General features: G+C 38.1%; 1 protein-coding gene and 2 non-coding genes across 9 annotated transcripts in view; all 3 read left to right on the top strand.

Annotated features, from left to right (window-relative positions):
- The window catches only part of CEP295 (centrosomal protein 295), a 44,892-nt gene that overhangs the window by 31,574 nt on the left and 907 nt on the right, over nucleotides 1-12,411 (top strand). For 4 of the 7 annotated variants that reach the window (XM_087821606.1, XM_016206793.2, XM_016206792.2 and 1 more), the window contains 12 exons: nucleotides 388-540; nucleotides 3,316-3,419; nucleotides 4,186-4,285; nucleotides 4,681-4,929; nucleotides 5,930-6,069; nucleotides 7,266-7,443; nucleotides 8,190-8,851; nucleotides 10,143-10,274; nucleotides 11,580-11,676; nucleotides 11,818-11,982; nucleotides 12,080-12,164; nucleotides 12,243-12,342. In XM_087821606.1, the coding sequence (XP_087677732.1) occupies nucleotides 388-540; nucleotides 3,316-3,419; nucleotides 4,186-4,285; nucleotides 4,681-4,929; nucleotides 5,930-6,069; nucleotides 7,266-7,443; nucleotides 8,190-8,851; nucleotides 10,143-10,274; nucleotides 11,580-11,676; nucleotides 11,818-11,982; nucleotides 12,080-12,164; nucleotides 12,243-12,342 (2,165 nt within the window). Of the gene's footprint in view, nucleotides 1-387; nucleotides 541-3,315; nucleotides 3,420-4,185; nucleotides 4,286-4,680; nucleotides 4,930-5,929; nucleotides 6,070-7,265; nucleotides 7,444-8,189; nucleotides 8,852-10,142; nucleotides 10,275-11,579; nucleotides 11,677-11,817; nucleotides 11,983-12,079; nucleotides 12,165-12,242; nucleotides 12,343-12,411 lie in introns of those variants that run through there. The other 3 variants (XM_016206791.2, XR_015715269.1, XM_087821607.1) reach the window with 3 other exon arrangements.
- LOC148091953 (small nucleolar RNA U2-19) lies at nucleotides 3,791-3,870 on the top strand. Its single transcript, XR_015715338.1, has one exon. It is a non-coding gene; the product is annotated as a small nucleolar RNA U2-19 (small nucleolar RNA).
- Nucleotides 4,030-4,099, top strand: LOC148091952 (small nucleolar RNA U2-30). The gene has a single exon (XR_015715343.1). It is a non-coding gene; the product is annotated as a small nucleolar RNA U2-30 (small nucleolar RNA).

Here is a 12,411-nt window from a genome sequence, read left to right as displayed (position 1 = left end):
GTCCACTCAGTTGTCCCCAGGGTAATACTCTGTCCTAATCTTCCTCTTGATTTCTCATACCACAGATTAACTGTGGCTATTTTTGAACTTTGTATTATGAAGAGATATCTCATAGTACTATTAATGATTAGTAAAGTCTCCAGGCATTTTTCCTGTGATTCAGTACTGAAGCATTATCTGGTATTAAGTAGGTATACCATTAAAAACTCAGTAAAATTGAAGTAAAATAATTTAAAAGCCTATGGGAAAGATAAGTAGTTATTATTTTCTTGCTACATAAAGTCGTTAAGAGTTAAGAATTTTACCCCATAATCAAAATTGCTATTTTAGTTTTGGCTAGTGCTAGAAACGTAAGTAGAAGTCTTAACAAGTCCTTTTCCCTACCAGGTAAAACAGACTTTTATCAAGACAGAGACCCCCTGAGGGTTTCTATAAGTCGAGAACAAAGTTTCCTTGGGACCCCATTGGACCGTGACCCATTTGTTCATCCTCACTCGATTGCCCAGGAGAATGTCTGTGGTGACGACTCTAATAAAGCAGGTGAGAGATAAAAGAAGTTGAAAGTGGAATTTCTGTGCACAAGGGTGTGTGGACAAAAAATATTTATTGTAGTGCTGTTTGTAATAAAAAATGGTAAATAACTTCAGTGATTGTTGGCAGTAGAATCATTATGGTGCGCCCATACCATGCGATTCTGTGTCGTGTTAAGTGACAGGGAAATCTGTGTTAATGCATTGAAAAGTGTCTAGATGATCATCACCAAAGTGTTGGTACAGGTTTACCTTTTTTGGAGACTTGGTTTCACTTTCTATTTTATTTATTCAACTGTAGATTTTTAAAAAAATGTGTGTTCTATACAGAAAAAGTTGAATGAGGGAAGTGAAGTTTATTTAAAGAATAGTTAATTTTGCTTTTCAATTGTTTCACTAAATAAATGCTAGTAGGAAGTATTTGAAGGTATGAGGTTTTTATAGTTGGCAACCTCTGCAAATTTTGTGTTTAAGCCTATTCATAACAATTCACATTTAATTAATTACTGTTAAATACTATCTTTAAAAAATTCTACATGTGGCTTTCTAAATGAGCTATTTTGTTTACTTCTAAATATTTGGAAAATAAAGAGGGTTATAAGAAAACAAAAACATTAAATCACTTAATTCTGCCACCCAAAGACAACCAGTATTAATTAATTTATGCATGGATGTAACAAGCTGTTTCACATGTATAGCATGCTTACTAACCATACGAAGCATAGTTCTAGTACTGCTTTATTAGTTCTAAAGCACATTCTAAGTAGTTACCTTTTCTAACCAGATTCCTTTTTATTTTAGTTGTCACATATACTTGAGTGATTATCTTAGTTGCATCTCTAGTTTAATAGAATAAGTGATGAGAGAGACTTGTTCTCTTGTTGAGGGTTTACAGAAAAATTGACTTCAGCATTTTTTTTTAAATTGGAAATTGAAGTGACTGTAGAAGATATAGTTTCCAATGAATTATAGTTTTTAACACATAAAGTAAAACTGTTATATCATTATTTTAAATTTAGCTAAAGGATAAATTTATTCTACCCATTGATGCTCTCTAGCTGAAGACTACCAGAAATGCACCTGTGGTTGAACAAAGCTGGGAGTTTTAACTTGTTGTAATGAAGGCCACTGTGGGAAACAGTGAGAGTCTCAATAAGAGGGTATTAGGAAAGACTTACTGGGCCCTGGCTGGGCAGCTCAGTTGGTTAGAGCGTCGTACTAATATGCCAAGGTTACAGGTTCGATCCCCGGTCAGGGCACATACAAGAATCAGCCAATGAATGCATAAAAAAGTGGAACAACAAATCGATGTTTCCTCTCTCTCTTTCTTTCTCACTCACTCAAATCAGTAAAATCAAAATGAGAGGACTTACTGTAAGATTTGGGCTTCTATTAGGTGATTTTGAGGAAGATTCAAGGAAATGGAACTTTATTAGTAGTATTGGATGGTATCAGGGAGCAGGGTAATTCTGTTTTGGGGTACCTAAAAAGTTCTTATTCATGAGGTCGGAATAATGGAGTGAGGCTGATTAAAGCTATAACTGGTAAAGAAGCAGCAGTCACCATATTAGCCAGGATGAGATGCTTAGTTGTGTTTGTGGTCTGGACTATATTCGTGATTTTGTCTCTGTTCAGAGATGAGAGCACATGGTCTGCTTTTTGCCTTGATCCATCGTGGTCACAGAGTGGCCTTTTCTGATAGTGGTGTTCTGTGGAAGTGTTATGTGTCACAAGAACACAAAGGTCTAGCTGATAGATAGTGCCAGATCAGTTCCTGCTCTCTGGCTGCCTTTCTCCTCATAATCATCCCCAGGTTTGTATTGTTCTCTCTTAGAAGGGAGTGTTCATTCCCTACCTACCACTTTATTCAGGTCCTCATCACCTCACCTTTTGTAATAGCTTTTAGGTGGTAATGCTACCTTCAAGCTCTGTACCCGTTGCTTTTGTCGTAAGGCAGGAAATGGGGCTTTGCTCCTGAAGGAAAGGAAGAACTGTTGCCTTCCTCATAGCATGGGAAGATTACTGTGTTGAAGACCTTTTTTCATAATGTTACTTCCCCTTTTTAGGAACCTCCTAATGGGTCCCTACTCCCAGTGAACCATTTCCAAAGCAATGACAGTCATTTTTCTTCCAGCTACTTTCAGGGACCTGTTTGTTGAATTCTTCAGTGTCTTAAATGACTGACCTTGCTCCTTTCTCCAACTTTTATTTTTCGCTTCTTACCACTACTCAGATGCTACCCTGTTCACTCATCTCTCCGGAGGATCTTCTGGGTACGTTATAGGGCTCTCTTCAAATGGTTTTATTCAGCCCTGGCCAGTTTGGCTCAGTGGCTAGAATGTTGGCCTGTGGACTGAAGGGTCCTGGGTTCGATTCCAGCCAAGAGCACATACCTCCGTTGCAGGCTTGTTCCCCGACCCCAGTTGGGGCGCGTGCGGGGGGTGACCAATCAGTGTGTCTCTCATATCGACGTTTCTCTCTCTTCCCCCTTCCACTCTCTCTGAAAAGCAATGGAAAAAATATCCTCGGGTGAGGATTTAAAAAAAAAAGTTTTATTCATGGAGTAACGCTGACAACTAGTTTTCCAGGAAAAAGTATATTATGCTGACTAGTAAATGTTTGAATAATAAAATGAATGTTTTTTTCTGTTTGTTTTTTAGTCTAAGATAAGGCAACTCTACAAAGCAAAATATGAAAGAAAATTGTAGGAAAACAGGAAATGATACCCTCTAGTGCTAAGAATTTGGTTTATCATAATCCAAATCTTTTTTTCCCCCCATTTCAGTCACCGTCAAGGAGGCTGTGGCTGAGAATCATGCAGTATTAAGTTATGCTGTGGACAGAGAAGAACATACATACCTGAGTCCAGCTGTGAAGCCAGATAATAAGGTAAGTAATGTCTTAGTGTGCACTACATTGTTAGAGCTCTTTGGCTTTATATTCTTTTTTGTTTAGTTCACAGAAGTTGTGAAATACAGTGGTACTTTGGTTTTCGAACGTCTCCATTGAGAAACATTTTGGGTTACGAACGCCCTAAACCCACAAATAAATGCTTCGGTTTTCGAACACGCCTCGGAAGTTGAACATGCCACACGGCTTCTGCTGAGTGCAAGGTCCTGAGGCCTAGCTGTTGGTTATTGATCCCTCGGTTTTTGAATGTTTCAGAACTCGAACGGTCTTCCAGAACAAAGTACATTCGAAAACCAAGGTACCACTGTCCTAAAGAGTTGTGTTTTCTGAGATCTGCTCCTACTGAAGTGGATCAGTGATGAAAATAGCCAAATCTGAGCATCAGAAGACCTTCCAGTCTACCTGATGCATGATCTCTATAGTTCTGAGAAGCAAAGTATAAAGTAGTTTAAAAGTGTGTGTGTGTGTGTGTGTGTGTGTGTGTGTGTGTGTGTGTGTGTGTGTGGAGGTGACAGTGGATAACTGAGGACTTGATGGGTGAATGAGATTGGGGGTGAGGACATGTGTGTATGAAAGGCTGGTCAGTTCTGAGCAAGGATGACAAGGTTTGAGTACTGACCTTTGTAATTATGAAAGTTTTTACACTTGATCTGAGCTCAGAATTGATAACTGCTGATGTTGGTGGTTTGGGTTTTTTCTAGATATTACTTCCTACATTGTGGTCTAATATTCCCCTTATTTCTAGGCTGAAACACAAGACATTTATCATGAGCCATTATCTTCAATAACTATTTCTACTGGGAGCTTAAGTAATGAAAACACAGATTTGAGCTTTACAGATCCAGGTAATAATGTCAAAATGTCTGTAAATAAATTGGAAGACCAGCACAGTACAATTGCAGTACAGTAGTGAGAGTAAGCATTGCTTTTCACGCTGTACTGAGAGGGATTATTTCTTTAAATCTCAAAAGTACAGTTTTTATGCCTGATAGAATATTGGACAATATGATATTCTAAACACGATTGGAAATTACAATCTTCCAGACCCTTGAGGATGCTCTTTGGATCCTCAACAATACTTTGAGAAGTCTCCACTAATGTCACATTTTCCTATTCAGTGGGAAGCATATTTCTTGGTTGCACTGATCCTTTATCAATGTATATTGCTATGTCTCTCACCAAAATTTTTCTCTAAGGAAGTACCCAGCCATTAAATATTTTCATTAATCTCAATTTGCAGAGTCATTTTCAGAGCATGTGGACCATAGGGATCAAGAATCTACAACTGGCAAAGAAGCAGCAGCAATTATTTTAAGTTCTACGGTTCCTCCAGCACAAGTAACTGATCAAAGGCAGGACTCTTGGGATGTTCATAAACCTCTGTCACCTGCAGTGGAAAAATTTACATCTGGTCAAGCACACATTCAGCGGACAATAGACAAGTACATAAATGAAGCAAGTTTGATGACTGAAAAATCAGACCTGCAGGGTAAAATTATTTTGGACCAATACTTTATATAAACTGTAACTTAACTTTATCCTTTTTAGTGTTGAGTAGTGACTGAGCTCCATGTTTTCATGGCCTGCTGCAGCACAGGTATGCCATGGACAGTGTTGAGGGCACTTAGAGAGAGAGGGGACTTGAACCAGTTAGACTCACAGAGGAACACATGGAAGAAGAGTTCAGCAGATGTTCCTTTACTGTTGCAAAGTTAGCTATAACAGCTTGAGGGCCATAGTGCCAATCGGGCAGACCTGGATTCGACTCCTAGTTTGACCATTTTAGTAGCTGTGAGACCATGGGCAAGATACTCTCATCTATAAAAGAGGGATCTTGGATATTGAGATAATGTACATAAAGTACAATGTCTGGCCCATAGTGACACTCAGCTTTTCTTTTTTTGATCATTGACCTGAAAAGAGCTAAGTGAGAATAACAAAGCATATAGCAAAGCAATGATCATAATGGCCTTACGCCTAATTAACCTCATAAAACTTTGGCCTGGTATAAATGGAGACATACTTGTCAAATTTTGGTCATTGAGAGTGTCTTCCATGTTTTTTACAATGTAAGTAAGCAGTGATAGGACCTAATTTGAAAACACCTTTGGTAATGAAAAAAATGGAAGGAATTTTGTTGAATGGGATTTACCTAAAAATAAGCTTTTATGAATTACTTACGAATTTTTATGTTCTTAGTATTACTTTTCTAGGCTTTATTTTAAAAATAAATTCCTCTTGCCCAGACGGCATGGCTCAGCAGCTGAGCATCGACCTATGATCCAGGAGATCTTGGTTCAATTCCCGGTCAGGGCACGTGCCTGGGTTGCAGGCTCAATCCCCAGTGGGGGTCGTACAGGAGGCAGCTGATCAATGACTCTCTAATGATGTTTCTATTTCTCTCTCTCCCTCTCCATTCCTCTCTCTGAAATCAATAAAGATATATTTAAAAAAAAAAAAAAATTCCTTTTTTTTCCTCAAAATTCCAGCAGTTGACCTTGACTTTCCAGAACTGGAATACGTTTTTCCCAACTTGCATTGTCAGCTGTTTAAACCCTTGGAACCGCAGCCAGATTTTGATTTGTCATTATCCTCTGGGATTTCTCAAGAAAGCAGAGACATTTACCAGGTATGTTGAAGTAGATGCTTCATTTCACTGAATTTCCAAGAACAGTTTGTCATCTTTTCTTCTGTTAGAACAGAACAGTGGTTGTTAATCTTGGTTGCCAAGTAGAGTCATGTGGAAAGCTTTTAAAAATCCCTGTGCCCAACTGCACCCCAGACCTATTAAATCAGAATCTCTGGGAGTGCTCAGATATTAGCATTTTTTTTTAAAGCTCCCCAGGTGATTCTTATGTGGAGCCAAGATTGAAATTAGCTGCATTAGCCCGGTGGGTGTGGTGTAGCTCAGTGGAGTGAGCATTGTCCCATGCACCGAAAAGGTCGCCCTGCTGGTTCAGTTCCTGGTCAGGGCACATGCCCAGGTTGTGGGTTCGGTCCCCAGTAGGGGCATGCAGGAGGCAGCCGATTGATATTTCTCATCAATGTTTCTATCTCTCTCTCTATCCCTTCCCTTCCCTCTAAAAAATTGATAAAAACATATTTAAAAAAAAAGAAAATAGCTGCATTAGAATTTTGTTCTATCAGCCTTTTTCCAGCTAGGGAAAATGACTCACAAAAGACTTGAGAATATTTTTATGTTTGTTTATTTACTTTAATGGAATTCAGTCTTAAAAAGTTCAAGTGAACATAATTTTGCAAAATTTTAAAAATCTTTTTCTACCTAGTAAAGGAGTTAAGATTCAAACCTGGGTATTTCTACTTCCACATCTGGGCATCCTGGGCTGCTGTACATAGTTCCAGCTTATCAGAAAATGATTTCATCATGTTCTAAACTCAGTCTGGTTAATTTGTAACTTGTTTCGTAAATAATCTTTTAAAAAGTCTCTTTCATATCATATCGACTGAAATGGAAGAATTGGTTTTGAGTAAGGAAATTATTCGTGTGATAGTCAAGTGGCAATTAAAGAAGAGTAATATTGCCCGGCCGGGCGTGGCTCAGCGGTTGAGCGTCGACCTAGGATTCAGGCGATCAGGGTTTGATTCCCGGTCAGGGCACATGCCCGGGTTGCGGGCTGTAGCCGATCAATGAATCTGTCATCATTGATGTTTCTATCTCTCTCTCTCTCCCTCTCCTTTCCTCTCTCTGAAATCAATAAAGATATATTTAATAAAAATAAAGAAGAGTAATATCAAAGGAACATGATTATTGACTCTACTTGTAATGCATAGTCAGCATTTCAGCATTTCCCTGTTTTCCATCAGAGCTCAGATGCTTCATGTGAAAGCCACCATGCAACTATATCCTCCAAAAGTACAGCTTCCTTCACAGCACTGAGGGCCAGCCTGCATTCTCCTCTGAACACAAGCCTGAGCCAGCAACCTGACCCTAACTTGGCTCACACTGCAGCTCTGAGTTTTGGCACAGAAAATATTATTGAGGGTATGTATGTTAAGTTAGGAAAAAGTTAAAACCCAATACATTTTTCTTGGAAATTCTGCCTCATTCTGTTTCTTTTGTATTCATTTCAATAACAGAGGGTAATATATGCTCACTTTGCAATTTTCACAGTAGCGAACTTGATAAAGTTCTGCCTCTTGCTAAGCTTCCCTACCTCAACACTTACAGCCAACAGTTTAAGTATCCTAAAACTTTTTGTACAAATTCTATATATACATAAATACACACGAGATACACATGCACGTTTTAAGTCTTATGTTATAACAGCATCAATATTTGGTTCTCTTATGAAGGAAAATCTCATTGTGTCGAAGAGCCATATTTTTTTATCAAATAATAAGAGAAGATACATGATGTGAGCAGTAGAGTTATTTGAAAATCACTGTGACCATCCTTTAGCTTTCTATTTATGTTTACATACATCAACTCTCTCCTAAAATTGTAGGAACTCTTTAAGATAGTTGTATATTCAAGAGAGGAATTATGATTTAATTTCATGGAGAGGGGACAATGCTATTTTTCCTGGATAAATTAGGTTGTGTTATCTGTGTTTCATATTCACCTTTTAAAAAATAACCAGTTATTGAAAACATTTAAAAACTTTAAAATTAAATTTGCAAATAAAATTTTAAAATAACCTTTGTAATTTGCTCAAAGTATTAGGGACTGTATCTATATCCAAGTTTTATAACATATGATGATTAACTGATTTCTTAAACTTATTGCAGGATCTGAAAAACCTTTTCAACAGCTTCTGCCAGAATTTTCTTCACAAGCGGGAAGCCAGCATGCTAATCTACCAAGTATTTTTAGCACTGAAGCAAGAGATTCTTCCCAAGGCATGGAAAATCAGACCTACTCCTGTGAACCTACTGAAATATTACAAAATAAGGGGGAAAATGTTCATTTTCAGCTCTCTGTAGGATATTTGCAAAGTTCAGTCTTCAGTTCATCTGCTGAGGCTAATGTATTTCATCAGTTAAATTTATCGCATAGCACTCCATGTGGTTCTACTTCTAGCGAGTGCTCCATGAAAGACCAATTAGAAGGCCAAAAAGAAGGACTGAGCTTTGAAGAACTATCAGAAAGAGGGGTTGATAAAGTGTTACAAAGTCAAGGACTCACTAAAGAAGATAAAAGTGAAACCTGTGGAATTTTCCATGTAAATCCACATGTACAGGAAATTGACTCACAATTATGTGTAAGAACAGTGGAGATGGGAACTTCAGTTCAGATCCCATATTCATTAACTATTCAGAATGAAAAGTATTTTGAGGACTCAACTGAAGCAGAAACTCCAAAAATCATACCAAACCTATCTCAGCCGTCACAGTCAGAGCTCTTTTTCAGTTCTGGATCATTTTCACTGCAGAGCTCTATTCCAGTCTGGGTGAGTGAAATCTGTATTGTCTAAACAGCACTTAGAGTGGTTTGCTAAGATGACTTTTTTTTTTAAACTAATATTTGTGTTTTTATTTTGTTAAGATACTGGTCAAAAACATATATATACACGCATACTTGTATACATATATATAGTTAAGTATGCATGTTATAAATTTAAAGGTAATTATTAATAGAGTAGAAATAAAACATAGTTTCCAAAACAGCAGAAAATAAAAAGAAATATGAAAACAGAAAATATTTTTAATTTAGTCAAAGGCAGGAAGGGAGGGTAAAATAATACCCAACAAAAAATATTAAGCAGAAGGCATAAAAAGTCCAAATCCAGAGAGAGTTTTGAAACAGATTTCAAGAGAAACAGCAGAGCTGCTTGTTGATATACCTGATAGTCAATCTCATAATTATCAGAAATCTCCAGATTTGGAGATCTCTGAATTTTACAAAAGATTTTCCTCCCAGTGCATATATCCCTTCTCAGTTTCCCTGAGGAATGGTGGCCGGCCTCTGCTTCAGCATGTTCAGTGTTTGACCTCGTACTGCATTGAATTAATCCAGCTATTTTCAACCTTTTCCATCTCATGGCACACATAAACTAATTACTAAAATTCTGTGGCACAACAAAATGTTTTTTGTTGATCTGACCAAAAAAATAGGTATAATTTAGATTCATTCGCACCAGAAGGCTATTGTTGTGTTGGCTGTTGTCATTTTTTAATTTGACAACCTAAGGGGAAAGAGTGCCTGCCCCTGACTAAATAGTCAGGAATTGCATGTCTTAAAATTTCTTGTGACACACGGGTTGAAAATTGCTGCATTGATCTATTTGCTTTCAACTCATCATCTGAATATAGTATTGTTTGTCCTTCCACACATAAGCATGTCATAGTAGAGACTGAAAATAAGGGCAACATCTAGAGATTTGGCTTTTGTAAATTCTCGTTCAATGTTTTCCCTTAAAAAATTACTCTGGCAGTAATGGCCTACATTTGCCTGCAGCCCATTAGCGCTGCTCCCTTAAGACAGGCTATACCTTCTGGTTCTTCAGTCCCGAATAACCTTATCTCCCTAGCCCTGCAATCCTTTAGTTTTATAATCCTTGCAGAAGATATTTTCAGACAATTACATTTCACCCATCCCTGAATCCTCTTCAGTATTTCTGAAAGTGGGGGTGCACTGCTGTGCTCTGTTGTTCTTCCTCCATAATGTACATTATTTTCACATCTTGAATGTTTAAGGCTATTATTTTTGGACACGGTTTCCTTATTAATTTTACTGCACAGGAGACAGAGTCTGGCCGTGGTATAATGGAAGAACCCGAACTTACATTAATAAGCACCAGTGATACCAGTATTGCTGAAATGGATTTTGCAAACCTAACCCTAGAAGAAAACAAAGAGACAAAAAGTTTTCAGGTAAATATCATAGCTCTCACTAATATACCTTATTTATACAGTATCCCATAGCTGAGAATTGGGGAACAGAAAAGGATACTAGTTTTTTCATTTTTCTTTCCACATGGCATTTTTTTTCTTTCATTAGAATTATTTGCAAACAAATTTCCTTCTCCACTTTTGTGGTTTACTGCAAGTGCAGTAGCTACAGAGTGGAATAGGAGAGGCTTAATGTGCTCACAGCAGGAACTGACAGCTGATAGGAAATGGAAAAGCCTCTCAACCCCTAAATAACATTGTTTTGTAGCGTGTAATAGTCCTAATGAGTTTGAGCCCAAACTGGTGACACATGCCAGGGAACAAGATCTCAAATGCTCCTTTTAAATACATGTATTCTTTTTTTTAAAAAAAATACATTTTTATTGATTTCAGAGAAGGGGAGAGGGAGAGGTAGAAATATCGATGAGCATCGTTGATCGGCTGCCTCATGCATGCCGCCTACTGGGGATTGAGCCGGAAACCCGGGCTGTTTGTGCCCAGGCCGGGAACTGTGATCTCCTGGATCAATGCTCAACCCCTAAGCCACAGCGGGGTAATATATGTATTTCTGATGCTATAGGTTTTATTCTGACTTGGGTTGGAACTCCTGCCTTCCTTTCCCCAGTGAGATACTCTACAACTGATGGAGGAATCTTTTCTGCCAAGGGCCATTTGGATATTTAACATAACTTGAGGTCCATACAGAATTAGCAATGAAAAACTCCTAGATTAAATTTTGAATCCTGCCTGGGGTAGCCTTGGCAGAGCCAGACCAAATGATTTCACGGGCCTTATACCAGATGTTCCCCACCCCTGCTCTAGAAGATAGGTAAGGAAATCCAGAACTGGGGTGGATGTAGAGTAAGTGCTTTTGCTTTATTTTGAAAATATTTCAAATTCTATTGACTGCACATTCCCTCTTTTTTCCACTACAAGCAAACCATTTGCTTCTTGCCTGGCTCATAATTAATTCTAATTTAGTAAGGGCTCCAGATAGATGAATTCATTGATTGTATGCAAATCTTTTTGTGGCTGGAGTTCACTTCTCAAAGATATAAGTAATCAGGTGAGGAAAAACTAAAGCTTTTGGCTAGGGGTGGAAGGCTCATAATTTGTTCTCTAGTAGTGCTGGTCAAATAAGACATTTTTAGTAGGAAAAAAAAACATTTAAGGACTTTCCCTTGCCAGAAAATTCAGTCCTAAAGCTGTTGAAGCAGGGTTTAGCTAAAGCTTTGCTGTACATTGAAGTGAAACTGGTAAATTAATCTACGGCTTTCTTCCAATTAGGTGAGTGAATTTCTGCCTCATGTATCAGAAACAGAAAACTCAGATTATCCACCTGTGTCAGAGCATTCTATGGAGAAGCCAACTGCAGTACCTGCAGGTATGCCTTGAGCATCTGAAATGGTCAGTGAACCCAAGGGCTTAGTGGGAGTTCCCTACCCAAGTTTGTGATCCAGTCTTGCCCGTTGCTGGCCTATAAAGTTAAATGAGGTGAAAATAGCTTCAGTTTTTTTTCTACCAGAAACCCTTCCAAATTTTACACCTGTACCAGGAAGCTTACAAGAAGCATTTGTAAAGAGAAAAAAATCATTCATAGAGAGATCCTGCCAGAGACAGAAAGAAATAAAGAATAAAATACATGTCTTTAAAACTTCTGAAAGCCAAGTAATTAAGGGGAAGCCTACAGGTATGTTCCCAAAAACATGTATCAGTTTTCAGAAAGGGAATCTGGTTTATCTATCAGATTACTTGGATCTGGCTTACATTACTTGTTCTCTGCTCAGGTTCATCTGCAAGTTGCCTAAAGATCTTGAACAAACCCGAAGACAGACAGACTGCACAAGCCCTCAGGCACCAGAGGGCTCTAAGGTAGATGTAATGTGCTTATCTGAAAATATTTACATACCTGAAGCACCCACCTTCAATTCTGATATAAATCTCTTACAGATTACACAGTCGGTTAGCTGAAGTGAAACAGCAAAAGGAAGAGAAAGCAAAGCTAGAAGCTTATGCCCAGAACAGAGCAAGGGCAAAAGAATTTCACAAGGTGAGCAGGGGTGCAAAGTGATTTTTCACGTTAAAGGTACACCACAGCTGAAATTACTAAGTTTTACTT

Source organism: Miniopterus natalensis, chromosome 11 (assembly GCF_054644295.1).
Source record: "Miniopterus natalensis isolate mMinNat1 chromosome 11, mMinNat1.hap1, whole genome shotgun sequence".
NCBI lineage: Eukaryota > Metazoa > Chordata > Mammalia > Chiroptera > Miniopteridae > Miniopterus > Miniopterus natalensis.
This window is presented reverse-complemented; position numbering and strand designations above follow the sequence as displayed.